General features: G+C 42.9%; 2 protein-coding genes across 4 annotated transcripts in view; one reads left to right on the top strand and one right to left on the bottom strand.

Annotated features, from left to right (window-relative positions):
* RTF1 (RTF1 homolog, Paf1/RNA polymerase II complex component) overlaps positions 1–3,848 on the bottom strand; it is a 119,691-nt gene extending 115,843 nt beyond the window's left edge. For 2 of the 3 annotated variants that reach the window (XM_085895561.1, XM_085895562.1), the window contains exon 1: positions 3,579–3,845. In XM_085895561.1, the coding sequence (XP_085751687.1) occupies positions 3,579–3,610 (32 nt within the window). In that variant the 5' untranslated portion in view covers positions 3,611–3,845. Of the gene's footprint in view, positions 1–3,578 lie in introns of all 3 variants that reach the window. The other variant, XM_085895560.1, reaches the window with a different exon arrangement.
* Positions 3,849–8,027: 4,179 nt separating this feature from the next.
* FNTB (farnesyltransferase, CAAX box, subunit beta) overlaps positions 8,028–26,826 on the top strand; it is a 40,757-nt gene continuing 21,958 nt past the window's right edge. The window contains exons 1-6 of the mRNA XM_085895557.1: positions 8,028–8,389; positions 13,390–13,457; positions 17,368–17,440; positions 18,986–19,077; positions 20,560–20,706; positions 21,440–21,523. Of these exons, the coding sequence (XP_085751683.1) occupies positions 8,309–8,389; positions 13,390–13,457; positions 17,368–17,440; positions 18,986–19,077; positions 20,560–20,706; positions 21,440–21,523 (545 nt within the window). The 5' untranslated portion in view covers positions 8,028–8,308. The remainder of the gene's footprint in view (positions 8,390–13,389; positions 13,458–17,367; positions 17,441–18,985; positions 19,078–20,559; positions 20,707–21,439; positions 21,524–26,826) is intronic.

Here is a 26,826-nt window from a genome sequence, read left to right as displayed (position 1 = left end):
GATTGCGTTTTTGTCGGGGCTCTCACTGCACCACTCAAGGATATTTGTCTTCTTGTCCCTTAACCACTCCAGTGTAGCTTTGGCTGTGTGCTTCGGGTCGTTGTCATACTAAAAGGAAAACTTCTGTCCAAATTTCAGCTTTCTTGCAGAGGGCAGCAGGTTTTCCTCTGGGATTTTTCTGTATTTTGCTCCATCCATTTTCCCGTCGATCATGACAAGTGCCGCAGTCCCTGCTGATGAGAAACACTCCCATAACACGATGTTGCCACCACCATGCAACACAGTAGGGATGGTGTTCTTTGGGTGATGTGCTGTGTTGGGTTTGCATCAAATGTAACATTTTGCATTTAGGCCAAAAAGTTCCATCTTGGTTTCATTCGACAACAGAACTTTTTGCAACATGGCTTCAGAATCTCTGGAGTGGTTTGTTGCATACCTCAAACGGGACTCAAGGTGGGCTTTTTTAAATAATGGTTTCCTTCGTATAGGCCAGACTAGTGGAGTGCTTGGGATATTGTTGTCACATGCACACAGTGACCAGTCTTTTCCATAAAGGCCCGTGGCTCTTTCACAGTTGCCTTCTGGCAACGTTCATAGTCATTAACCTTTTGGTGGCCTCTCTGATCAGTCTCCTCATTGCTTGGCCATCCAGTTTGGAGGGATGGCCTGATCTCGGCAGGGTCTTGGTGGCACCATACACCTTCCACTTCTTCATGATTGCCTTGACTGTGCTCCAAGGGATATTCAAGGCCTTTGAAATATATTTATACCCATCCCCTGATCTTTGCCTTTTCACAACTTTATCCCAGAGGTCTTTTGAAAACTCCTCGGTGCTCATGGTTGAGTCTTTGTTGTGAGATGCACTACCCAGCTGGGGAAATCTACAGGAACAGCTGAGTATATTCTGAAATAATCAAATCACTACAATTTAACACAGGAGGAGGCCAATTAACTTGGTGTATGATTGTGAAGGTGATTGTTTACACTTGAGCCAATTCACAATTGCTATTATAAGTGGGGGTGGACACTTATCTAACCATGGTATTCTTGTTTTGTATTTTTAATTAATTTTCTGAAATTTGTCAAATTTTTTTTCACTTGGAAAAAAAACAAAAAAACACAGAACCGTTGGAAAGTGTTCGAAAATCTACCACATAAAACAATGTGTTTGTGTGACGTCTGTCCCCTTCAAAAGGACGATTTAAGAAGGGTTTAAAGGCTAATATTTTAACATGATAGTGTGTTCACTACGGTCTATTTTTTCAGGACAAAAAAACTTCGAAAAACATTTTCCATTGAAGAGTAATTGCGTCTCTTCTTTTGAAAATGTAGACGGTGACTTGCAACTGGGCCTCAATAGCGGTGTACAGAAGCATTTTAAAAATAATAAATACAAGGCAAGGCGCAGGGAGGTGAAATTCGCTGCATGTGATGTGTGACGCGCACATTGTAAAACGAGTGTTCATTTACATACGCGTGATATCTAATAAATTGAGAAGATATAAGTACACCTGACGCAAAGCCGAGGCTTCAGGTTTTGGCACGCTCATGATGCTGTACCCTCAAAATAAAAGGTCCCAGAAGATAAAGAAAATTGGGTAACATTTGTACACGTAGTGTTTTAAAATAACGCATTTTCGAGCTACAAAATATATCTTGCAGTCTCTGAATATTATAAAAATAATTCCAACCACCATTTTTGATTTGCTTTTATACTCGTTAAAATATAAATAAATGAAAATAAATAATTGAAAAAGGAAATGCAGGCGAGCGACCCGAGAAAATGGGGAAGCACAATTATTTCACGTGCCAACGGTTATCGAAGCCGGCACACCAGGGAAAAAAAAACATCACAGAACCGTCAGAAAGCATTCATAAATGAAAATACAAATAAATGAAAATATAAATAAATGAAGATAAATAAATGAAAAATTAAATGCAGGTGAGTGACCTGAGACAATGGAAAGCACAGTCCGTTATTGCTTACAATGTGTAAGCATACCCCGCTGATAATATATATATATATATATATATATATATATATATATATATATATATATATATATATATATATATATATATATATATATATATATATTATAATACCAAGCTTGCACACTAAAAACTCGGCTCGCCGTCACATGATCCCTATGAAATTGCTGTGACACTTAGCGGACATGCCGACAATGTTTGGGAAGTCTTGGCGTTCCATAGTACCACTTGCATTTTGCACAATGCGTATTTTTGTCATTCCCCGTGTACGGTCTGTCGTCTGCTACCAGCTATGTTGCACTGCTATCCAGTGCATGTGCACGGGTATCGCTAGTGTATATATATATATATATATATATATATATATATATATATATATATATATATATATATATATATATATATATATATATATATATATATTATACACTGTTCATTTTTTTTTTGTCTGGTTTGGATTATTGCATCTTAATCGTTTAACTTTCTGAACACCCCAAATGTAGATGGGATATGAACATGGGAAGTGAGCATCGTAAGCATGGGAACACCAAACAGGTCAACCAAAGGGACGCACATTGTGGAGGACAAGTTGTGGCACGAACGAATGAAGCAGAATTAATCTCCTGACGAGAATCAAAAAAAGGATTTGATCAATTTGGGGAAAGTGGGAACTGAAGGACATACTCTGCATGGATCAGATTTCATGAGAATAGGATTGGATGCACATCAATATGAAACTCTCTGCTTCGCTTTCATCAAAATCCAATTATTGGATGGCCGGATAGATCTTGAGCCACTCCGAAGAGAAAAACCTAAAGGACATGGTTATGATAAAAAATACATCGAACAAAGTTGGAAACACATGACGAAGAATTTAAAACAACAAATAAGCACAAACAATAAAAAAAAGCACCAATGTTAATTTTAATCAGCCATTTCGAGGAAATTGGGAGCTTAAGCCGTGATGATGTGCACCCTGATCACGTGGTACCGGCGCGCGTGCACCCTGATCACGTCGTACCGGCGCGCGTGCACCCTGATCACGTCGTACCGGCGCAAGTGCACCCTGATCACGTGGTACCGGCGCAAGTGCACCCTGATCACGTGGTACCGGCGCAAGTGCACCCTGATCACGTGGTACCGGCGCAAGTGCACCCTGATCACGTGGTACCGGCGCACGTGCACCCTGATCACGTGGTACCGGCGCAAGTGCACCCTGATCACGTGGTACCGGCGCAAGTGCACCCTGATCACGTGGTACCGCGCAAGTGCACCCTGATCACGTGGTACCGGCGCACGTGCACCCTGATCACGTGGTACCGGCGCAAGTGCACCCTGATCACGTGGTACCGGCGCAAGTGCACCTTACGAACCACCACAACTCGCCGTTGTGTTTTGCAGACAATGCACAAACACTACTGAGCACCGAGGAGGGGGCGGAACTGGTATTCCGACCTTGGTGCACTTTGCGGGTGATATTGAATGTATTAAATGAACATAAACAACGACCAACACCGTAATCAAGTAAAGAAGAGCCTGGGCATCACGTGGTTCACCACAGAATGGGAATCTACTGAGGAACTAACCTGTTCCAAGCTGCCATCACTGCCACTGTCATCGCTTTCAGAATCACTCAATACACGGCCCTTCCGCCGCTTACCCATTCGCTCAGCACTTTATTTCCTTGTTTCTTTATTTCTGCGTCTACCTTCTAGTTACTGTCCGTGTTTTCTGTATAATTCCTCAGATATCCGACTATACCGACGATACCACAAGAATCAATCTCGCGTTGCAGGCCGCGCCACAACCAAGCACCCGGAAACGTCCATTTTACCGAATACTTCTTTACTTCCGTTCTTTAGACATGCCGCCCTTTCCTTCACACATATATCTGTGTAAATGTAAAACGCGAACGCTATAAATACTGAGTAATCGTCGTGTTATTCGTGAACGAAACCTAATAACGACCTGCTCTGAGGAAACTTATCGTACGCGTGCACTACACCGCCATGGACGTTTTTCGGTCACGTGGGTAAATCCAGGCGCGTGTTCAGGCACCAAGCAGCTTGCTAGCGCTTGCCAAACCAGCCGTTCCTTTTGAACGGTTTCGAATTGAGTGCTTGCTTGAGTGCTTAAGCCGCTTGGCGAGCGCTCCGTAAGAAACTTGGTCGCTGAACACACTCTCGCAGGCACAGGCTGCACACCGAATGAATGGCTGAAGCTCAATGATCAACGCCAAGAGTTTTTCGGCTCATCACCTGAATGAATGGGATCTTCATTTTATGGCTTGACGTTAAATTCATCGTCCGAAATGAGAGGGATGTTCTTTCTTGACTAATATTAACGTGTTCTACACAAATTTGTCCTTCTTTCACGTTGGAATCACAAAATACACAAGGAAATTATACGAAGAAGGAGGCCAGTCAGCCCATCATGCCTGCGCCACATCAACATCAGACCAACTTATCAACACCAGACCAACTTAACAACACCAGACCAACTTAACAACACCAGACCAACTTATCAACACCAGACCAACTTATCAACACCAGACCAACTTAACAACACCAGACTAACTTATCAACACCAGACCAACTTATCAACACCAGACCAACTTATCAACACCAGACCAACTTATCAACACCAGACCAACTTAACAACACCAGACCAACTTAACAACACCAGACCAACTTAACAACACCAGACCAACTTAACAACACCAGACCAACTTAACAACACCAGACCAACTTATCAACACCAGACCAACTTATCAACACCAGACCAACTTAACAACACCAGACCAACTTATCAACACCAGACCAACTTATCAACACCAGACCAACTTAACAACACCAGACCAACTTAACAACACCAGACCAACTTATCAACACCAGACCAACTTAACAACACCAGACCAACTTATCAACACCAGACCAACTTATCAACACCAGACCAACTTAACAACACCAGACCAACTTAACAACACCAGACCAACTTATCAACACCAGACCAACTTAACAACACCAGACCAACTTAACAACACCAGACCAACTTAACAACACCAGACCAACTTTCCAACACCAGACCAACTTAACAACACCAGATCAACTTAACAACACCAGACCAACTTAACAACACCAGACCAACTTAACAACACCAGACCAACTTAACAACACCAGAACAACTTAACAACACCAGACCAACTTTCCAACACCAGACCAACTTATCAACACCAGACCAACTTAACAACACCAGACCAACTTAACAACACCAGACCAACTTAACAACACCAGACCAACTTAACAACACCAGACCAACTTAACAACACCAGACCAACTTAACAACACCAGACCAACTTAACAACACCAGACCAACTTATCAACACCAGACCAACTTAACAACACCAGACTAACTTATCAACACCAGACCAACTTATCAACACCAGACCAACTTATCAACACCAGACCAACTTTCCAACACCAGACCAACTTAACAACACCAGACCAACTTTCCAACACCAGACCAACTTAACAACACCAGACCAACTTATCAACACCAGACCAACTTTCCAACACCAGACCAACTTAACAACACCAGGCCAACTTAACAACACCAGACCAACTTAGCAACAGCAGACCAACTTAACAACACCAGACCAACTTAACAGCACCAGACCAACTTAACAACACCAGACCAACTTAACAACACCAGACCAACTTTCCAACACCAGACCAACTTAACAACACCAGACCAACTTATCAACACCAGACCAACTTAACAACACCAGACCAACTTAACAACACCAGACCAACTTAACAACACCAGACCAACTTAACAACACCAGACCAACTTATCAACACCAGACCAACTTAACAACACCAGACTAACTTATCAACACCAGACCAACTTATCAACACCAGACCAACTTATCAACACCAGACCAACTTTCCAACACCAGACCAACTTACCAACACCAGACCAACTTAACAACACCAGACCAACTTAACAACACCAGACCAACTTTCCAACACCAGACCAACTTATCAACACCAGACCAACTTAACAACACCAGACCAACTTAACAACACCAGACCAACTTAACAACACCAGACCAACTTATCAACACCAGACCAACTTAACAACACCAGACCAACTTAACAACACCAGACCAACTTAACAACACCAGACCAACTTAACAACACCAGACCAACTTAACAACACCAGACCAACTTATCAACACCAGACCAACTTAACAACACCAGACTAACTTATCAACACCAGACCAACTTATCAACACCAGACCAACTTACCAACACCAGACCAACTTAACAACACCAGACCATCTTATCAACACCAGACCAACTTACCAACACCAGACCAACTTAACAACACCAGACCATCTTAACAACACCAGACTAACTTACCAACACCAGACCAACTTAACAACACCAGACCAACTTTCCAACACCAGAGCAACTTAACAACACCAGACCAACTTAACAACACCAGACCAACTTAACAACACCAGACCAACTTATCAACACCAGACCAACTTTCCAACACCAGACCAACTTAACAACACCAGACCAACTTAACAACACCAGACCAACTTAACAACACCAGACCAACTTATCAACACCAGACCAACTTTCCAACACCAGACCAACTTAACAACACCAGATCAACTTAACAACACCAGACCAACTTAACAACACCAGACCAACTTAACAACACCAGACCAACTTAACAACACCAGACCAACTTAACAACACCAGACCAACTTAACAACACCAGACCAACTTAACAACACCAGACCAACTTATCAACACCAGACCAACTTTCCAACACCAGACCAACTTAACAACACCAGATCAACTTAACAACACCAGACCAACTTAACAACACCAGACCAACTTAACAACACCAGACCAACTTAACAACACCAGACCAACTTAACAACACCAGACCAACTTTCCAACACCAGACCAACTTATCAACACCAGACCAACTTAACAACACCAGACCAACTTAACAACACCAGACCAACTTAACACCACCAGGCCAACTTAACAACGCCAGACCAACATAGCAACACCAGACAAAGTTGTCTACAACAGACCAACTTATCAACACCAGACCAACTTAACAACACCAGACTAACTTATCAACACCAGACCAACTTATCAACACCAGACCAACTTATCAACACCAGACCAACTTTCCAACACCAGACCAACTTAACAACACCAGACCAACTTTCCAACACCAGACCAACTTAACAACACCAGACCAACTTAACAACACCAGACCAAATTAACAACACCAGACCAACTTATCAACACCAGACCAACTTTCCAACACCAGACCAACTTAACAACACCAGACCAACTTAACAACACCAGACCAACTTAACAACACCAGACCAACTTATCAACACCAGACCAACTTTCCAACACCAGACCAACTTAACAACACCAGACCAACTTAACAACACCAGACCAACTTACCAACACCAGACCAACTTAACAACACCAGACTAACTTATCAACACCAGACCAACTTATCAACACCAGACCAACTTATCAACACCAGACCAACTTTCCAACACCAGACCAACTTACCAACACCAGACCAACTTAACAACACCAGACCATCTTATCAACACCAGACCAACTTACCAACACCAGACAAACTTAACAACACCAGACCATCTTAACAACACCAGACCAACTTAACAACACCAGACCAACTTAACAATACCAGACCAACTTAACAACACCAGACCATGTTATCAATGCCAGACCATCTTATCAACACCAGACCAATTTATCAACACCAGACCAATTTATCAACACCAGACCAATTTATCAACACCAGACCATCTAATGAACTGACCAATTAATCAACACCAGACCATGTTTTGTCGTAATCAGCTTTATATTTAAAAAATAAACTTATACACTTTCCGCCGATCATGATGGTATAGTGAGCCGCGGTGCTGACGAGAACATGTGGCCCGCGTTTGTGGGTCAAGTTGTGCCGCTCACGAGTCGCGCAAAGTACATTTGGTTCTTCGTTTCGTGCCGTTGGTGGTTATCGCACAGAGATCGAACCAGTTTGGCGAAACAATAAACCGTGAACGCGTTCACCTCGTTATTTTACACCTTTCGGCCTGAAGGGCTGTTTGGCGCTCAACACCCTCGTCGTATGAACGATTAAACGGAAAAAAAAGATTGATTGAGTGAAGGCGGTTTCAGTGCGTTGGTAAAACTCCCGCGCTGCTGTTTCCCCTCAACAAGCTGCTGCTGGCGAGGACATGGCTTCGTTAAAGTTACTGGGCCATGCGAGCGAGGCCTTCGATGACAGCGGCCTGGAGACGGTCACGTCACTTGAACAGGTCTGTGGAGTGATTCCGTCGTGCTCGTGGGTGGGGTGTTCACGGCTGTGACGTTTGGCTCTTGTGACGTTTGGCTCTTGTGACGTTTGGCTCTTGTGACGTTTGGTTCTTGTGACGATTGGCTCTTGTGACGTTTGGTTCTTGTGACGATTGGCTCTTGTGACGTTTGGCTCTTGTGACGTTTGGTTCTTGTGACGATTGGCTCTTGTGACGTTTGGTTCTTGTGACGATTGGCTCTTGTGACGTTTGGCTCTTGTGACGTTTGGTTCTTGTGACGATTGGTTCTTGTGACGTTTGGTTCTTGTGACGTTTGGTTCTTGTGACGATTGGTTCTTGTGACGATTGGCTCTTGTGACGTTTGGCTCTTGTGACGTTGAACCTTTTGTTTGAGATTTCAATGTTGTGTTCCCGATTTAAGGTGCGAGGTCGAGGAGCGTGTTGCCGCGGTCTTGAGTTCCAGGTTCCAGGGAGAGACGGCCCATTGTGTTGTAGCAAGCTGTGCTTTGAAAGAGACCTACTCCACCAGATTAAAACCGACTCTGAAGGAGACCGTTGTTTATTTAGTTACTCTGAAAGGGGTGATGGTGAAACACGATGTGTCTGTGTCTGTGTCTGTGTCTGTGTCTGTGTCTGTGTCTGTGTCTGTGTCTGTGTCTGTGTCTGTCTGTGCTGTGCCCGTCTTTTAAAGGACGTTACTGAAATACCTCCGTAATGTTTAGGGTAAACGACAGTACATGAGTACAGTGCTCCTCCCTCTCCTTCATGTGCAGCACAAGGTCTCTAGGTGGCATCGTTGGCCGAGGGCGCAGCTGCGCCCGCTGGTGCAGTGCCCCTACTACTAGTACGCTGGTACTCATTTCGCCGACCTCAGGAGGATGACAGGCTGAGTTGACCCCATCTGATGTTAATTCAATGACCGCCGGGGACTCAAACTCTGGACACGAACATCCCAAGCTGCCACCCTAACCATGAAGCCACACCAGTCTTGGTGTTGGTTACAGTTCTATTGTTTGGCCGGAGGTTATTTTCCAAACCGCTTTTTATTCTAATGACGGTGGAATAAAGCAAAGCAAAATGGATTGCCAGCCTTTACTGCATGGAAGTAGCTAAACCAGGAGAAAAATCCCCCAAAAACTCAACTTCAATTTGGAAACTCAACGTACCTTCACTCGGAAAAGATGGAGTCATTTTGGACAATGCAATGAAAAATGCAGGGTTGGTTTTCGCTCACGATCGGGCTTCACCCCACAAACTCGAGCATACACAATCTCCCGTAAAGAGTCCCCATCCCCATTCAGTTCTCTGTTACCTGGATTAGTGGCCCATTTCGACCATTACAGGGCGTGTCCGCGTACCTGGTGGCAATCGCCGTCTCTGCGTGGTGATCATGTCTCTCCTCTGGCTCTCCCAGTACGGAGACCTGCACCTCGAGGGCTGCACACACTTCGCACCCCATTGCCCCAACTCATTCTAGTGCTTCCTCTTCGACTTTAGTTTCTCCTTCCACTGATGCTTCCTCTGTTTTGTTTTCCTTGATCTCTAAATTTTAATTTCTTTCATCTCTGTTTCGTCTCCTTCTTTCAGAGCTGCTTCTAACCTCTCTCCTATTTTATTTTCCTTTCCCTTGGTTCCATTATCTCTCCATCCCTTTGTCCCATTTCCCTCTTATTTTGCTCTATTGGTGCTGCCTCCATGTTTTCTTTTAATATCTCTATTCTCCCCACACTTTCCACTATGTCCCTTTTTGCTACTCTCCGGGCACATTTAATCTCCTCGGCCCTAATCCCTTCCTCCAGTTTGGCTTTGCCAGCCACAAATTGTCCCGTTAGCTCTGCTCTCACATTGGTCAAGTCGGTCTCATTCGCCTTCATCTTGGCTCCCATATTGGCCCAAGTCTAATCCCATTCTGTCATGCTTAGCTCGGCCTTCATTCTTCCCTCCAAATCGGCCTGGTTGGGCTACATGTGCTGAATCACAGCCACAATCTGCTGCCGAATGTCTGGCTGCATTAGCAATGTTGGCTTGCTGCCGCTGCTGCTTTTTGGGCTATCTGCGGGCTCCGGGGTACTGGGGGGCTCCATTAGCCCTCTCGCGGGCCCTCTGTCTCCATCTCTCCTGGAGATATGGTGCCGTCAGCCTAGGCGTGGGTGAGAGGCAGAGCGGGAGAGTTAATTTAGAGAAGTATAAACAAAAATGATGAAAAAAAATGTTTAATTAGTTCTCAGAAACACAAGCTTAAATCAGCAATGGATGAAAATAAACTTACTCATAAAAGTACTTATGGGACTTCAGTGACAATCTTCTGTCTGTTACAATGGTTCTCCAAATGGCAACTCAAATATGTTTGGTGCCAGGCCCACAAAAGGTTAATCCGACAGACAGACAGACAGACAGACAGACAGACAGACAGATAGACAGACAGACAGACAGACAGACAGACAGACAGCCAGACAGACAGACAATCCCTGTGTGCCAATGAACCCAATAGAAAGCATGTTATTGCTCAGGCATCAGAAGACTTCGTCTTTTCTGCATGACTTCAGAGGATACAGTTCTATGAAATTTTTTTTCTTATTTTTGTCCATTAAGGCCCTGTCACACCTTGACGTTTTAGCCAACGTATGCCGATTTTTGAATTTTTTTTCTAAAACGCTGGCACACGTTGAATACGTTATGGGTAAGTTTTGATAACATTGAGAGCACGCTGGCATACGTCGTAGTACGTTGCCATACGTCGTCGTACGTTGGCTTTAAACGTTGTACTTTTCGGTTGTCCTCAAATTTTTTCATGCTTGAAATTTCACGACGTATGTCGGCGTATGACTCACACGTTCCGCTACGCTGGCCACAAGTTGTAGGCACGGTCTGCGATCGTTGACAGACGTCAACACATGCTACTTGTAAGTTAATCATAAGTTGAGACACGCCGAGGTAATGTTTAGAGTACCCGAAACTTATTTCCTACCTATGATTAACGTGTTGTTGGCACGTTACGCGATCGTTGCCACACGTCGACAGACGTTACTTTTAAGTTACTCATAGGCTGAAAGACGTCGGTATAATGGATCGTCCTTGCGTCAGCGTCCACTGCCACGGCCAGGACACTTATTTGCAGCATTCTTCAAACTTTTCTTCGGCATGACGAGGATGTTCACACTTCGATGTCTAGCTTGGCTATGATTCCAATTGTCCATCGGCAGCGTCTATTTAAAATAGTCGAGTTTGAGCGTTTTAACACGTTCAGAAGAAACGCTTCAAATTTCCAAACCCCAGCGTCAAAAACAAAAACAAAAAAAAAAACAAAGGCGAGTGACAGCAATTTAAATCGTTCATTGTAAACAATGAAAATAGGTGAGTGGCACCGTTTAAAAGTCGTTGAGTGTAAAAAAAATCCAATTGTTGAGCGCAAGCGTCTATTTTCAATAGTGGAGATGCAGCCATTTAAATCGTTGAGTGGCAGCCTATGAACCTACCCGTGGACACGCGGACGCAAGGAGGATCCATCATAACCCACACCCTCCCCCTCACACTCACCTACTACTGCCAACATGAACAAACTACTACTACTACTAATACTAATACTGATACTGATACTGATACTGATACTGCTGACATGGACATCGACTCAAAAAGGACTCGAAAACACTGTTGGGTTCCCCTTTTATGAACACCATTTTTATATACCAATTCCCAAAACCGCTGGGAACACGTCTTTATATGGCAGTTGTAAGTTAGAAACACATTCATTTTTTTTTTTTTGTCGACCGGAAGACGTCATTGGAATACGTCTACATACGTCGATGTGTGTTGGGACTACGTAAAGAATTGGTTCAAAGCACGTCAAACATAAGTTAGAAATAAGTTTCGCGTAAAAAAGACATTACCGCGACGTGTTTCGACTTATGAGTAGCTTATAAGTAGCCTTTGTGGACGTGTGTAAGCGTCCACATATCGTGTGTAAAACTTATCCCCATCGCATGCGGAACGTGTGTCATACGCCGAGTACGTCGTAAAATTTTGAACATGTTCAAAATTTCTTGACGTACTCTACTTACTACGACTTATGATAGCGTATTTAGCGTTCTACTCGCGCATACCAAACTTACCCATACCGTATTCGACGTGCCCCAACGTTTTAGACACACTTTTTGTTACGTCGGCATACGCTGGCAAGATCGCCAAGGTGTGACCGCGATTTTGACCCTTCCATTTCTACGGCAGTTATGATTCGAATCGTTGTGCGTCAGCTTTTTAATAGGCTACGTCACGACATCGTCGGCGATGCGTGCAACGCGCTATGCCTGAGTTAGACTATCGTTGGGCATCGGTTGTGTAGGCCAACAATAGGTTCAGCATTCGTTGGTATAAGTTATCTATAACACAACGAAACGTTCTGTGTCCGTTACCAATGCGTTATACATAAGACCAAGTCGCTATGAATACGTCCGAATCTTTAAAAAAAAACATCAAAAGTTCAACGTAAGCCAGCGTTTTACATAAATTTTAACACGTTGCCATCGCTGACTAAAACGTCAAGGTGTGACCGGGCCTTAAGATCGGAGACAGGACATTAAAATGAGCTCTGACCACCCGACCGACTGATCTTTCCGTCCATGTACTTTCGTGTACACGATATTTCAAAAAAAAAAAAACGTTGAACATTAAGCTTTCATGTTGCAGATATCTATTCGTTATGACATTATCTCAACATGATTAGATCACGGCTGTGATTGGTTGAATTATGTTGACATTACAACCATCTCGGTAATGTGGCGTGCGTACGCGATATTTCAAAAACCGTTCCAAGATTTAACTTTCATGTTACACAGATCTATTCCCTATACCACCCAAAATGTGGGAGACCCCGAGTATCAGCTCCTTGTTGTTTTGGAAGGTGTCTTGTGTACAATTTGAAACCTATTTTTCCTTCGTCTTTGTGAACAATTTGTGTTTGGTGACGACAAATATCATATTCTGGTTTCTTTTTTTCCCCACAACAGAAACGTGTTGAAGAAAGTGTGAAAAAAATGTGCAGCACATTTGAAGCAAACTGTGATATTGTCCCTCGGTAGGTATAAAATCAGGTTTTAAGTTGCATGAAGGTACAGTACCTATTACAGGAGCAATCGACATATTTGCTACACCTGTCTCCCCACAACATCGATTTCCCCCTTTATCTCCTTTTCTCACCCCTTCCTTTCATTCTCTCAAATTTTTCATCGACCACATACATAATCTGTAGATGGACTCTTGTGACGTATGAAGTTATCGGGGGAAGGTGAAAGAGTAAGATCATTCAGTAAATTACAAAACCAGAAGGAAATAATAAGATTAGAGAGGAAAAGCGGAGTCCCAATGTGGAATACATGACTTTCAAAATGATGTAATATTGTTGCGCATCTGGAGGCCATGAGCGCACAACATACAGGTCCTTTAGATCAGTTATATCGGTAAGTACATGTTGCCAGTTAGGGTCCCGACCCTCGTCTAATGGGTAATAAAATGTTCCTGCGCTGTGGAGTTATTTTAATAGTCAGGTTTTCTTTTCGTTTATTTTTACACCACCGACATCAACGCCTATAACACCGCATCGTCCTCACTGTCACTTCGCTTCCTTCACCGCGCTCTGGCCGACGTCGGGTGGGCGGAGCCCCTGCAGAAACATGTTGCTCAACTTCCCCAACTGTGTGAGGAGCGGTCCTTTGGAAGAAGGCGGAGTTCGGGAAGGAGCCGCGAAGCGACCCTCGACCAATCGGCGTGCAGCGTGTGGGGTGACCGCCACTCAGCCAATCCGGGCCCGCGACAGGAGGAAAGGGGGCCGCGTGACGTCACCACGCCCCTGGGCCAATCAAAGGGTTTGCCGCCCATTTTGGCCAGTGAGAGAGACAAAAAGTGACTTTGCATGCCAAAACCAGCCAGTGAGAGAGGGAGGGTCGCGAGGAGCCCCCCCCTCCGAAGCAGGGGGTATAATTATAGGCACGGTCTGCGCGTTTGCGCGAGAGAGTTCTGGATCTGGTGCGGTCTGCACGTTCGTCGCCGTTCTGGTCCTGGCAAGGAGTTTTTTTTTTTTTTTTTTTTTTTTTTTTTTTATACCTTGGTCGAGGCTCGTATGAGAGCTAACACACAACTCACAGCAAGGAGGCATGAGACAAGAGGGGCGGGAGTGGAAGGGACAAAACATTGGGGAACAGACACAGGTGAACTGTGGAAGGGAGAGGGATGGGGATGGGACGGGGAACATGGCGAGGGAAGATGGAGATTAAAGGGACTTTCAGGAAGGAAAGCAGGAGAATTGAAGGAAGTGGGCTTGGGTGGATTATCGGGGGTAGAAAAGATCGAGGATTTGGATGGGGGAAGATAAGAGGTGGTGGTGAACAGCTGTTTTGAAAGCCTGAAGGGAAGAATGGGAAAGAATAGAGTGAGGAAGTTTATTCCAAAGGCGGGAAAAAGAGGAATGAAAGAGTGAAGATGAGCAGTGATTCGTGATTTTGGTAGTTTTACCAGAAGGGGGTTGTTGGCGGACCTTGAGCGCCCTGTGGAAATGTGGTTGGGACAAATCGCAGAGAGAGCAGGGGGGCAAGGCTGGAGAGGAGTCGGTAGAAGACAGAAAGACCACCGACCAACCTGCGGTGATTGAGTGAGAGGCCCAAAGACTCAGCTTCATTGCGGGAGATGCCAATGATCTTAAAAGCCCTGGTTTCGACAGCGTGAAGTCGAGAAAGGTGGGAGGCAGGAGCACCAGCCCAGAGGGGAGAGCAGTACTCCATCAGGCTACGGACAAAAGCTTTGTAAGTGGTCAGGAGCTCAAGAGGGCCGAGGAAGGACTTTGCACGACGGAGGATTCCCAGTCGGCGACTGGCTTTTGAGGCAAGGTTGGAAATGTGACTTTCCCAGGAAAGGTCATGGCAGATAGTGAGACCCAGAAGCTTGAAAGAAAAGACTTCTTCCAGAGGATTGTTGAGAAAGTGGATGGGGGGGTTTTGTAAACGGTCCTTTCGAAGAGACATAGTGAGAGTGTGAGATTTGTAGAGTGTGAGAGTTCGCGCACAGGTTCTGGTTCTGGTGCTGGCGGGAAGTGTGAACATCTGCGCAGAGGGCGATTGAGTTAAAAGGGCGTCTGTGCATGGAGTGGTTGGTGCCGTGGAGGGTTTTCTCCCGCCGGCCTTCGTCCTGCCGACTTCGTTCGCCTGGATCGTCCGGATCATGCTGGGGGTCCGGTTCTGCTCCGAGGACCTGGTTCTTGAAGATCACACGAAGCGGACAGGTCCGAGTTAGGCCTCAAGATCATTTGGTCCGATTCTTTGGGTGTGTGCGTATGTGTGTTCGTGGCGCCAGTCAGTTAAGTAGTAAAACTGTCTAAGTGCTCGCTGTATATATTTGCATTGCCTTGCTTTATTCGGTTTAAATCTGCTCTTCTGTGTTCCCTAGTTCCCCATTATTGTATAAATAAACCCCGTTTGTTCAACGTTTTCAGCTCGTTCGTGTCCATTCTTGCATTGACTGAGTGTGTCGCTTGTGAGGGATTAGCTGGCCATTGCCGTTGTCACAGGATAATTCGGACCGACGGTTCTCGGCGATTAAACCGCTCTGAAGCGCACACGGAACGAGCGTGCTAAGCGGCTTGTTTCCATACGAGTTCCGTCGAGGGTGTGAAGACTCGGTAGATCACCACGTGGTCTCTAGGTATTTTGAAGATTTGGCGAATAACCCTGTACCACGTGGTGGGAATATTGACCGTTCATGGTCCAAAACAAGGACCCGTCGACTCCGGACTTATCCGGGGTGACGATCTGAATTCCGGGCGATCGGTCAAGCAGACTTGCGGCTCCATCCAGTCTAGCAGACAGGCTGCGGCCGACGTTCCGGCCCCGCAACAATATGTCCCAGAATGCTCGGTGCGCATGCACAGAAACCTCTAGTTCAGGGCATCATAAAGTATATCATGTATGTGAGATAAGGATTGTTACCTAAAATAGAATGCACAGCTTTTAAAAGAAGCCAAAAATACTTGGGAAAGTACCTGAGAGAAAGGGCTGTGCCTCTGTACAACGGAAGGCTTGGAGAATGTTCTCAGCCCGCTGAACGGGCAACTGCCTGCACTGTGAGCTCTCGACCATGTGGCCCGGTGCAAGGTCCAAGTGGACGGACGTGTGTCACAAACCGCCGACGGATCACAACCAGTGAATGGACTTGAACCTTGTGGGAGTACCTCCTTTGAACAAGGCAGGCTTGGTTATTTAGTTAATGGACGCCTACAATTGGAAAGACGATGCTGTCCGTCATAACCAAGTAACAGGAGCCAAGTCTTAGGCAAAGGACATCTTCATTATGTGAAAATGATACACAAAGCTTGTGCCAGCCAGACTTACGTGGGAGCTGCATGTATCGGATAGACTTCCCTGAGGAAGACACTGTATCTGGTTTGGGTGCTTCTGAGCACCGATGGTAAGGACATATCTGGGGCTTGTGAAGTGTACAGGGTTAGTTTGAAATGATGATATCTACTATTAATCATGTTGGGAGGACTATTGTACAAATATATTGTTTGTTTGATTCTTCTATTGCTAAATAGATAGGTGTGTGTGTGTGTGTGTGTGTGTGTGTGTGTGTGTGTGTGTGTGTGTGTGTGTGTGTGTGTGTGTGTGTGTGTGTGTGTGTGTGTGTGTGTGTGTGTGTGTGTGTGTGTGTGTGTGTGTGTGTGTGTGTGTGTGTGTGTTTTAAAATACAGTGCCTATAGAAAGTTTCCACCCCCTTTCAAAATGGTCACCTTTTGTTGCCTTATAGCCTGGCATTCAATTACACTAAATCAGACTTTTTCCTCCTTTATTTACACATCATAACCCACAACTTCCAAGTGAAAACAAATTTCAGAAAATTATTTGATTAATGATAATTATGATTGATGTATGATAATTTGTCATTTTTATTGCCCTTTTTGTTTTCATGTCATCTGAAATTGTTGTTTTTTCCTTTTGCAGGCCAATTCTGTTGAGGGAGAAACATTATTTCTACCTGAAGCGAGGCTTGAAGCAGCTTTCTGTTGCCTATGAAGTAATGAATCTGTGAAGTCCTTCATGTTGTCCCAGATTGTAATTGTTCTCAAGTCCGTTCTATTCAAGTGCTAATGTTGGTGTCGAACAATTGAATATGGGAGTCATAATTTTTCATCTGTGCTTGGCTTTCTAAAATGGTTAGCAAAACAATCTAATGTACTTGATGTTATTTTTTTTTTTAAATCAATTGCTCATTCATTTTGTTTGTCGAATTATCAAAACAACCTTTGATTTTGACATTCTTTCTTTCATTCCCCATTGCATAAACGTTTCACTTATTCATTGCAAATCATAACAGTTGCAGCACTTTTTTAAATTTATATTTATTTATTTCAGGGTCTAAGGCTCTTGGATGAGCTGAAACACAAATCTCACGTGCACATGCAAACAAATTCATGAGACGACGTCAGATGAACAGGCAAACAGTCACTGAGCTCGGGGAAGTGATGCAACTTCCCGGAGTACTCTCGGTACCGACGACACCATCTTTATGATTGCGCTTTTCTCACTATACTACTCAGTGGGGCAATGAAGGAGAATTTTCTTCCTTTCCATGGATGCCAAGCAATGGTTATTTGTCCTTGCTCTATCCTTTAAATGCTGAGCGTCAGGCAAGGAAACAGCACATACCATTTTCAAAGTCGTTGGTATGATTCAGCCAGCGTCAGAATTATTATTATTTCATATGCAGCCTGTGAGTGCTGGTTGCATCATTGCCGAGAGTGTGGCTGTGCCACTGATGCAGTTCCTCCTGTTTCCAGTAGGCTGGTACTCATTTTGCCAAAATCAGAAGGATGACGGGCTGAGTCAACAATGCTAAGATATTAAGGCAGCCACCTCAACCGATAAGCCAACACCAGGCTAAGGTTTGAATTCAAACTCCAACTTTCCAGACTCGGAGCGGTCGCTCTTACCAAATTGCCACAGAGTTCAAGTTTTTCGAAAAATGAAGCATTATGGCCTTGGTTTTTTTTTTTCCAACTCATCCATACTTTCCAAAATATTTTCTATTTCATAAACTAGCCATACCCACTCACTTTCGGAGCAAGAGGATTATTTTTCATCAGCAGCATTTCCCATCCGCAATACCTCGTTCCTCCAGCAGGCGTCAGTAAACCTCTTGGACTGTGGTGAAGATCATGTCGTCTCCTGGGAGTGGAGGGGGGAGAGCATTGGGGGTTTATTTTGTGCCCATGACCTGGGTACCCCCCACACGTATGCAAAATTTGGTGGAGATTGGTCCAGCCGTTTGATTCTATAATTATCAGAAGTGCACATATACACATAGGGAATTGCCTTATCATATATAGTAGGATGACTAAGTTGTTTCCAACATGTATTTGGATACATTTTCCTATTGTAGATGGAAAATACTGTACAGAACATTTGTATTGCACGTTATAAGTTCAAATAAGCCATATTTTACACCTAACTTTGCTCACCAAATAAGTCCTCGTCAGATTTAATTATTCATACTCTTCTCATTCTTGTAGTAGAATGCCAAATCTATGGAGTAATGTCACTGTGTTGTGTTTGGATCCAGTGCCTCGATGCAAGCCGTCCATGGCTTTGTTTTTGGATCCTGCACAGCCTAGAGCTGCTGGGCGAGCCCATCCCTGAGACTGTTGCGTCAGAGTAAGTAACATTCCTTTTTTACCTTCCAATCAATTTGGTCTCTTTATCTTTTCTTTCATCTCTCAGCAGTTGTTATTCCCTCCACCACTGAAGGTGGATGGAGGTTGTGTTTTGATCCCTGTCTGTCTGTCTGTCTGTCTGTCTGTCTGTCTGTCTGTCTCTGTCTCTGTCTCTGTCTCTGTCTCTGTCTCTGTCTCTGTCTCTGTCTCTGTCTCTGTCTCTGTCTCTGTCTCTGTCTCTGTCTCTGTCTCTGTCTCTGTCTCTGTCTCTGTCTCTGTCTCTGTTTGTTACTTACGAAATCTAAAGATTTCGTAAGTATATTGATGACTTCCGTCATCTGTTTGTGTGTTTGTTTGTGTGTGTTTGTTTGTTTGTTTGTTTGTTTGTAGGCACGATAACTCGAGAACGGAAGAAGCTACCAATGTCAAATTACACCACGTGATTCAGGAGGGTGATGGCTAGTGCTGATTAGATTTTGGTCAAAATCGGTCAAAGGTCAAGGTGACAGTGAGGTCAAACATTCGATTTTTGATGGTTTGGTACAGAATCATCGTAGAAACTTCTGGTTTGCGTCGCTACCTTCTCTAGAGACAGCTTTTATTAGACAAGGTCAGAGGTCAAGTTGACGATTTCGTAAGTACCAGTCTATGACTGCTTGTTTGTTTGTGAACTGGATATCTCAAAAAGTTGTGGACGGATTCGGACGAAACTTGGTGGGCAGGTTGGGCATATATCTTGGAAGAATTGATTCGATTTTGGTGAAGATCCACATCCGAATTTGGATCCGAGAATGTTTTAAGTTATCCTTCACCATCGAGTGATCAGGCTAAAACGATGTATCGCATGATATCTCAAAATGTTGTGGATGAGTTGGTTAGGTGACAGCAACAAGCTGATTAAATTTTCGTTCAGGTCCGAATCCAAATTCAGCCCATCAGTGTGATACAAAACGTAAACTCATTAGCTTGGCGGAGGTATGCGCTCTACCGAGTGGCTTTCTACTTTTGTGTGATGCTGTATTTAGCTCATTGGGAATTATTTTGGCGAAAATTTATTGTCTCGTTTTATCAATAGGTATGTTCTGTGAACTGATTGGGTATATGAAAAATCTAAAATTCAAAATTCGACCTTACATTCTACCGCCCCACCCCACCAAACACGTACCCTCCCTCTCTGCCAGAAAACAAAACATGTTTCTTTTTTTTCATTCAAAAAATCATTAAGGGCACCCTTTGCATTCAAGAAAAGCAAGCTTGACATACAGCCATGGCATTGTCTACATAACCCCCCTTTTTTTCACCCAATTTTTTTTGTCTGCAGTTCACCTTGTACAGTTTGAACTATAGTTGACAAACTCCTTTGTTACCACAAAGACAGACCCTGTTGTGACTGTGGTCAACATTACAATTGACATTGCATTAACAGATAGGTTATCGAAGGTTTTATTGTATTTTAGTGCCTGATGATTTGTGCTTTCCACAGTGTATGCAAATTCCTGGCAAAGTGTCAGGACCCATCAGGGGGCTTTAGTGGAGGTCCGGGCCAGCAGCCACACCTTGCCCCTACATATGCTGCTGTGAGTGCACTCTGCATCATTGGAACCCCGGAGGCTTACAATGTAATCGACAGGTAATCCTACTATTCATTTCCAATTGGTCACTGGCTTTGGCACCAATACAAATATTCATTGCAAACCCTAGCCATCAAAATGATACATATATCGAACAAACAGTTTCAAATGGAGCACCTCACCACCATTAGAGCATTGAAATTGCATTGGATGTGGCAATAAATGTGAAGTTGCTCCCAGCTTGCCGGCTCGATGACAGAAGACGCAACTTGCATTTTTGCCTTCCCCATCCCTTTAGAATCCTGTGCAGGCACGGGCAACTTGCTAGTTGTTAAAATGAATGATTTATCTCAACGCTTATATGGTGCTCTAAGAGCCATTGCTTGATTATTTAACCGGTAATTTCAAATGTATGTCGTATTTATTTATTTATTTTTAATCAAATAATTTTTACTGATGGCCTTTTGCTTGATAAATTTTGAAAGAGGAAATACATCTGCAACATAAAGTTAAGTTAGGACTCAGAAGAACAATACATTTGTAGATTGGAAGGTCATTACATGGATACAATAATACACGAGAACTTGATTTTCGACAAAACTTGTCAATGTCGAGCTTTGTAACCAAACGACAGAGAAAACGTTCCTGGATATTCCTGGGTTGGTTTACTGTTTCAACAAAGTGGTCTTGGAGCACCTTATCATGTCGGTAATGTACTTGTTTTCCTGGTTCACTGCATACGCAGTTGCTGCCCATTGTTTCCCTGCTTGGCTTCCTCACGGTCCCCCGTAGGCATTCTCTGCTACGTTACCTCTTCCGGATGTGCCAAAGTGACGGTTCATTCAGCATGCACGAGGGTGGGGAAGTTGACATCAGGTACGTCTACCAGCACGGTTATACATATCATGATATTAGTTTGGTTGCTGGTTTTTTTTATTAACATTATAATTGGCTTTTAATTATCGACTGCTTCACGCCTCAACAAACAAACAAGCAGTCAGAGACTGGTACTTACGAAATCGTCAACTTGACCTCTGACCTTGTCTAATAAAAGCTGTCTCTCGAGAAGGTAGCGACACAAACCAGAAGTTTCTACGATGATTCTGTACCAAACCATCAAAAATCGAATGTTTTGGATGTTCGACCTCACTGTGACCTTGACCTTTGACCGATTTTGACCAAAATCTAATCAGCACTTGCCATCACCCTCCTGAATCACGTGGTGTCATTTGACATTGGTAGCGTCTTCCGTTCTCGAGTTATCGTGCCGACAAACAAACAAACAAACAAACAAACAAAAAAAAACAATGTCACCCGCAGGGTGACCCATATCTTGCCAAAATGTGACCATGTGTGACTTCTTTAAGGTCACACTGAGGTGAACAGAGCTGCTATCCACCAGGAGCGACTCCTTGAGGAATATTTGCCGACGAGAGATTCCGATGAGAATCGTTCTGCAGAGTAACCATGAAAAATATGCGTTTGCCTCATAATGTCACCAAATGACGTCATAATGTCTCAAGCTTGACATATCTAGAAAGCACTCATCGAGGTGTTCAATTTGAGGTACTACACGATATGGTTCCTAAAACTTGAAAATTTGACCTCAGGCGCGAACCATGAAGGTCAAGGCCAATCGCCACCAAAAATTAATCAGCTGAGCGCCAGACCATGAACTATATTCCCATGAAGTTTGAAGACGATCCGATCAAAATTACTCAAATAATAAGGGTTTCGTCGACTCCCCTGATTTGCGCCAAAATGACCTTGACCTTTGACCTTGACCTTCAAAATTTTGTGCACTGAAAGGGACCTCTATAGGCCTCTGATATGCGAAGTCACAAAAATTTCCAATGATAACTGTGATCTGCAGAATTTTTTATACGTGATTACAGACAAAAAAAAAAAAACATATGAAGGTCAAGGCCAATCGCCACCCAAAATTAATCAGCTGAGCGCCAGACCATGCACTATATTCCCATGAAGTTTGAAGACGATCCAATCAAAATTACTCAAAAAAATAAGGGTTTCGTCGACTCCCCTGATTTGCGCAAAAGTGACCTTGACCTTTGACCTTGACCTTCAAAATTTTGTGCACTGAAAGGGACCTCTATAGGCCTCTGATATGCGAAGTTACAAAAATTTCCGATGATAACTGTGCTCTGCAGAATTTTTATACGTGATTACAGACAAAAAAAAAAAATAAAAAAAAACATACAAGCTGACTAACATCTTGCAAAAACTTGGTTTTGGCAAGATAACAAGCAGTCATAGACTGGTACTTACGAAATCGTCAACTTGACCTCTGACCTTGTCTAATAAAAGCTGTCTCTTGAGAAGGTAGCGACGCAAACCAGAAGTTTCGAAGATGATTCTGTACCAAACCATCAAAAATCGAATGTTTTCTATGTTTGACCTCACTGTGACCTTGACCTTAGACCGATTTTGACCAAAATCTAATCAGCACTAGCCATCAGCCTCCTGAATCACGTGGTGTAATTTGACATTGGTAGCTTCTTCCGTTCTCGAGTTATCTGTACCAAACCATCAAAGATCGAATATTTGACCTCACCGTGACCTTGACCTTTGACCGATTTTGACCAAAATCTAATCAGCACTAGCCATCACCCTCCTGAATCACGTGGTGTAATTTGACATTGGTAGCTTCTTCCGTTCTCGAGTTATCGTGCCTACAAACAAACATACAAACAAACAGAAACGGAAGGCATCAATATACTTACGAAATCTTTAGATTTCGTCAATCACAAACAAACAAACAGAAACGGAAGGCATCAATATACTTACGAAATCTTCAGATTTCGGAAGTAACAAGCAGTCATAGACTGGTACTTACGAAATCGTCAACTTGACCTCCGACCTTGTCTAATAAAAGCATGAATCGGTCAGAAGCCCAAGGGGAGCTTGAATTCTGAATTCATTGTGGTCTACGATTTTTCACTGTGGTTTGCAGATAATGAGTCCCAGACAAAAACTAGATTTCTTATAAAAATTCCATTTTTTTTTGTTTTTATTTTTAAAAAAGTGATTCAGTACCAGCAGGATATGCCAGATTATAGGTGTACTACTTTTCAGAAGAATCTGATAAAAGACTTATTATTTATTATATATGTCAGTTATTCATCGCTGTTCCAGAATTTCGACAACCAAGTTTTAAGCGTCCTAAGTGATCGCAAAAACCGAAGACAAAATTAAAATCGAAGTTAAAACGAACTCGTTACGTCGAGCGAAGCAAAAATACTCCATTTCTCCACGCAAAACCTTGTCACTCAACGACGCGTCTGCTCGAGCGCACTACATCATGGGACGACCCGTGACGCGTCGAGTGAAATATTTTTTATACAATCTTAAAAAGTCTCCAAAACATCCGATTTTTACCAGAATTTCGACAACCGAGTTTTAAGCGTCCTAAGCAATCGCAAAAACCGAAGACAAAATTAAAATCGAAGTTAAAACGAACTCGTTACGTCGAGCGGAGCAAAAATACTCCATTTCTCCACATGAATTTACGGAATTATGTTTGACCTCACTGTGACCTTGGCCTTTGACCCATTTTGACCAAAATCTATTCAGCATTTGCCATCACCCTCCTGAATCACGTGGTGTAATTTGACATTGGTAGCTACTTCCGTTCTCGAGTTATCGTGCCTACTAACAAACAAACTAACAAACAAACAAACAGAAACGGAAGGCATCAATATCCTTCGAAATCTTTAGATTTCGTAAGTAACAAACATGCCATGCTGGAGAAGCTGTGCCGTGAACAGCAATCTCCATGGTTGTTATCTCCATATGTGGGTTATAGAAGGTAGAACAGAACCCTTGTGTGTGTGTGTGTGTGTGTGTGTGTGTGTGTGTGTGTGTGTGTGTGTGTGTGTGTGTGTGTGTGTGTGTGTGTGTGTGTGTGTGTGTGTGTGTGTGTGTGTGTGTGTGTGTGTGTGTTTGTTTTACTTCGTTTCATGCATGACAGGAACATTAGGAGACATTGGTGTAATTTCCCATACATTTTCCAAGAGCATCAACAGATAATGGACAAATGAGAGCACACTGCGTGGGATTTGGGCGTGTGATCCTCGCATCGTTAGCTGTGTTTGGAGGTGAATGCCAAATCGGCCAACCAAAGGCACATTTGCAAATAATACGGCATTGCAGAAGATTTCACATTGAGTTTCTGTATACTTTGTTGCCATTTGTCACATCGTCGTGGAAGTAACATGCAATTATCGTGCACGTTGCATATTTGCACAGACATGTTTTGTGTGTTCCATGGAACAATAATGAAAACGACAATTTGCATTGTTGGAATATAAAATTGTTAATCCATTCCTTTCAGTCTTTTAATTCTCTTCAGTGGGTTGTATGAGTCTGTGATCACAAAAGGCAGGTAGTTATCAATGAATAGTCTAAAGAAAAACAAAATACCAAAAAAAAAAATCAAATCTGCTCTGAATTTATTTATTTATTTTTTATTTTTGTCTAATGTTAATTTTTGTTGGTTTCTTCTTCAATTTGCTCCACATGAGCATTCTGAGTCTATCTTGTTTCATGTTTATTTGTTTAAAATATATATTTTGTCACGACTCATGAAGCTAATCCTGAATCAACTCGATGGAATTTTTAGAATACATACCCCACACAATCTTGAGGACTTGTTTTAAAAAACAAATAAAAAAAAATTTTAACCATAAAAAACCTTTTTTAATGGTTTTTCTTCTTTGATCCAATATAGCTTCCAGACCATGTGACTGATGAAGTCATCTTTATCAAACCATATTTTCTCGTGGGTAGTTCATCAAGTAGTTAAAGTTTGCATTGATCAGTTAAGTGGTTTCCCTTACACTGATTTAAAGGTCGCATGACACTCAAAACTTTCTGGTTATTTATATATTAACTTGACCTTCCTCGTGAAGAAATCACCCATGTTTCATTTTTAAAATCAAAAATGGGATAATTAGACCAATATTTTGAACATTTCTCGTGCTTTTCACAACTTGCTATGCCCCGCCCCTCAAAAAAGTTGACTTCAGCGAATCGCAGGTCACGTGACCGTTCACGTCATTTCCAGAACGCGACTCGCACAGAGTGGATTGATTAGATGTCGCGCGCCGTATAAAGTACGTACAAATGCATTGTGCACATGTGTTTGCAATCTCACTGATCGTCTTCTGATGAATGAATGTCTAGTTGGTATTGCTATGTCTAAGTTATGAGAAATAAATTACAAGTGGAGGCAAGCTAACAGCACTGTTGTTGTATATGCACTTATACCAAAGCCGTTGGCATGTGAATCACCTTTTAATTCGGGAGCAAGCATAATTCATTTCAGAATTTTCTAATTTAAGACAATATTGGTGATTCAGCATGTTTCTGGTGGCAGCAAAAAAAATAAATCTATACACCGAGGACAATATGCTCTTTAAAATCTCAACGTTTTCACAAACGTCAACTGTATGCCTGGTAGGGTAGGGTTCGCTTCAGATAATGAATGTCCCTGCTTCTCTGACACATCGCCAAAGGTATCGGGTAGGCAACATGCATTTTAAAGGCACATGAGGAGTATATTTTGTTACTGTACAAGTGTGTCAGAATAATACAGTTTGCACCGGCACATAAACGAATATACTTTTTGCAATACTGTAATTGAATTAATACTGACTGCACATGGTAATTTTCCCAAAATATTACAGCAATTAAAATGTAAAGTACAATTATTAAATATAAATATATACATATAGTGCAAAGATAATGAGCAGACCTGCATAAAGAAATGAAAACTGCAACAGAAAAGAAATCTTTTTGTTGACTTGTGTATACCCTTGCAATGAAGCTTACAAACAACAAGTAACAATACAGGAATACCAATGCCCACCCAAGATAAAAAATATAATGACGACAATAAATGTCCATTTGGATATCTGACAAAATGCCCACTTCACGCTACCTCAAATCCCCGATACTCCTATTACACGGCCTCATAGCCTCGGGACTCTTACGCATTGACTTATACATTGTGTGCATGCTAATACAAGTTACTTGTCAACTCTAGAGTCTAGACTAGTCCGATTAAATCCGTCGTCCGTCCGACTAGGTCGATAAATCTGACATGCTGTAGCTTTCTTTTATTATTCTCTTTTCTTCATTGTTTTCTACTGGCGCTACAT

Source organism: Eptatretus burgeri, chromosome 9, assembly GCF_056783735.1.
Source record: "Eptatretus burgeri isolate ZD-2024b chromosome 9, Ebu_testis_v1, whole genome shotgun sequence".
NCBI lineage: Eukaryota > Metazoa > Chordata > Myxini > Myxiniformes > Myxinidae > Eptatretus > Eptatretus burgeri.
The sequence above is the reverse complement of the archived record's forward strand: the minus strand, read 5'-3'. Positions and strand labels throughout refer to the sequence as shown.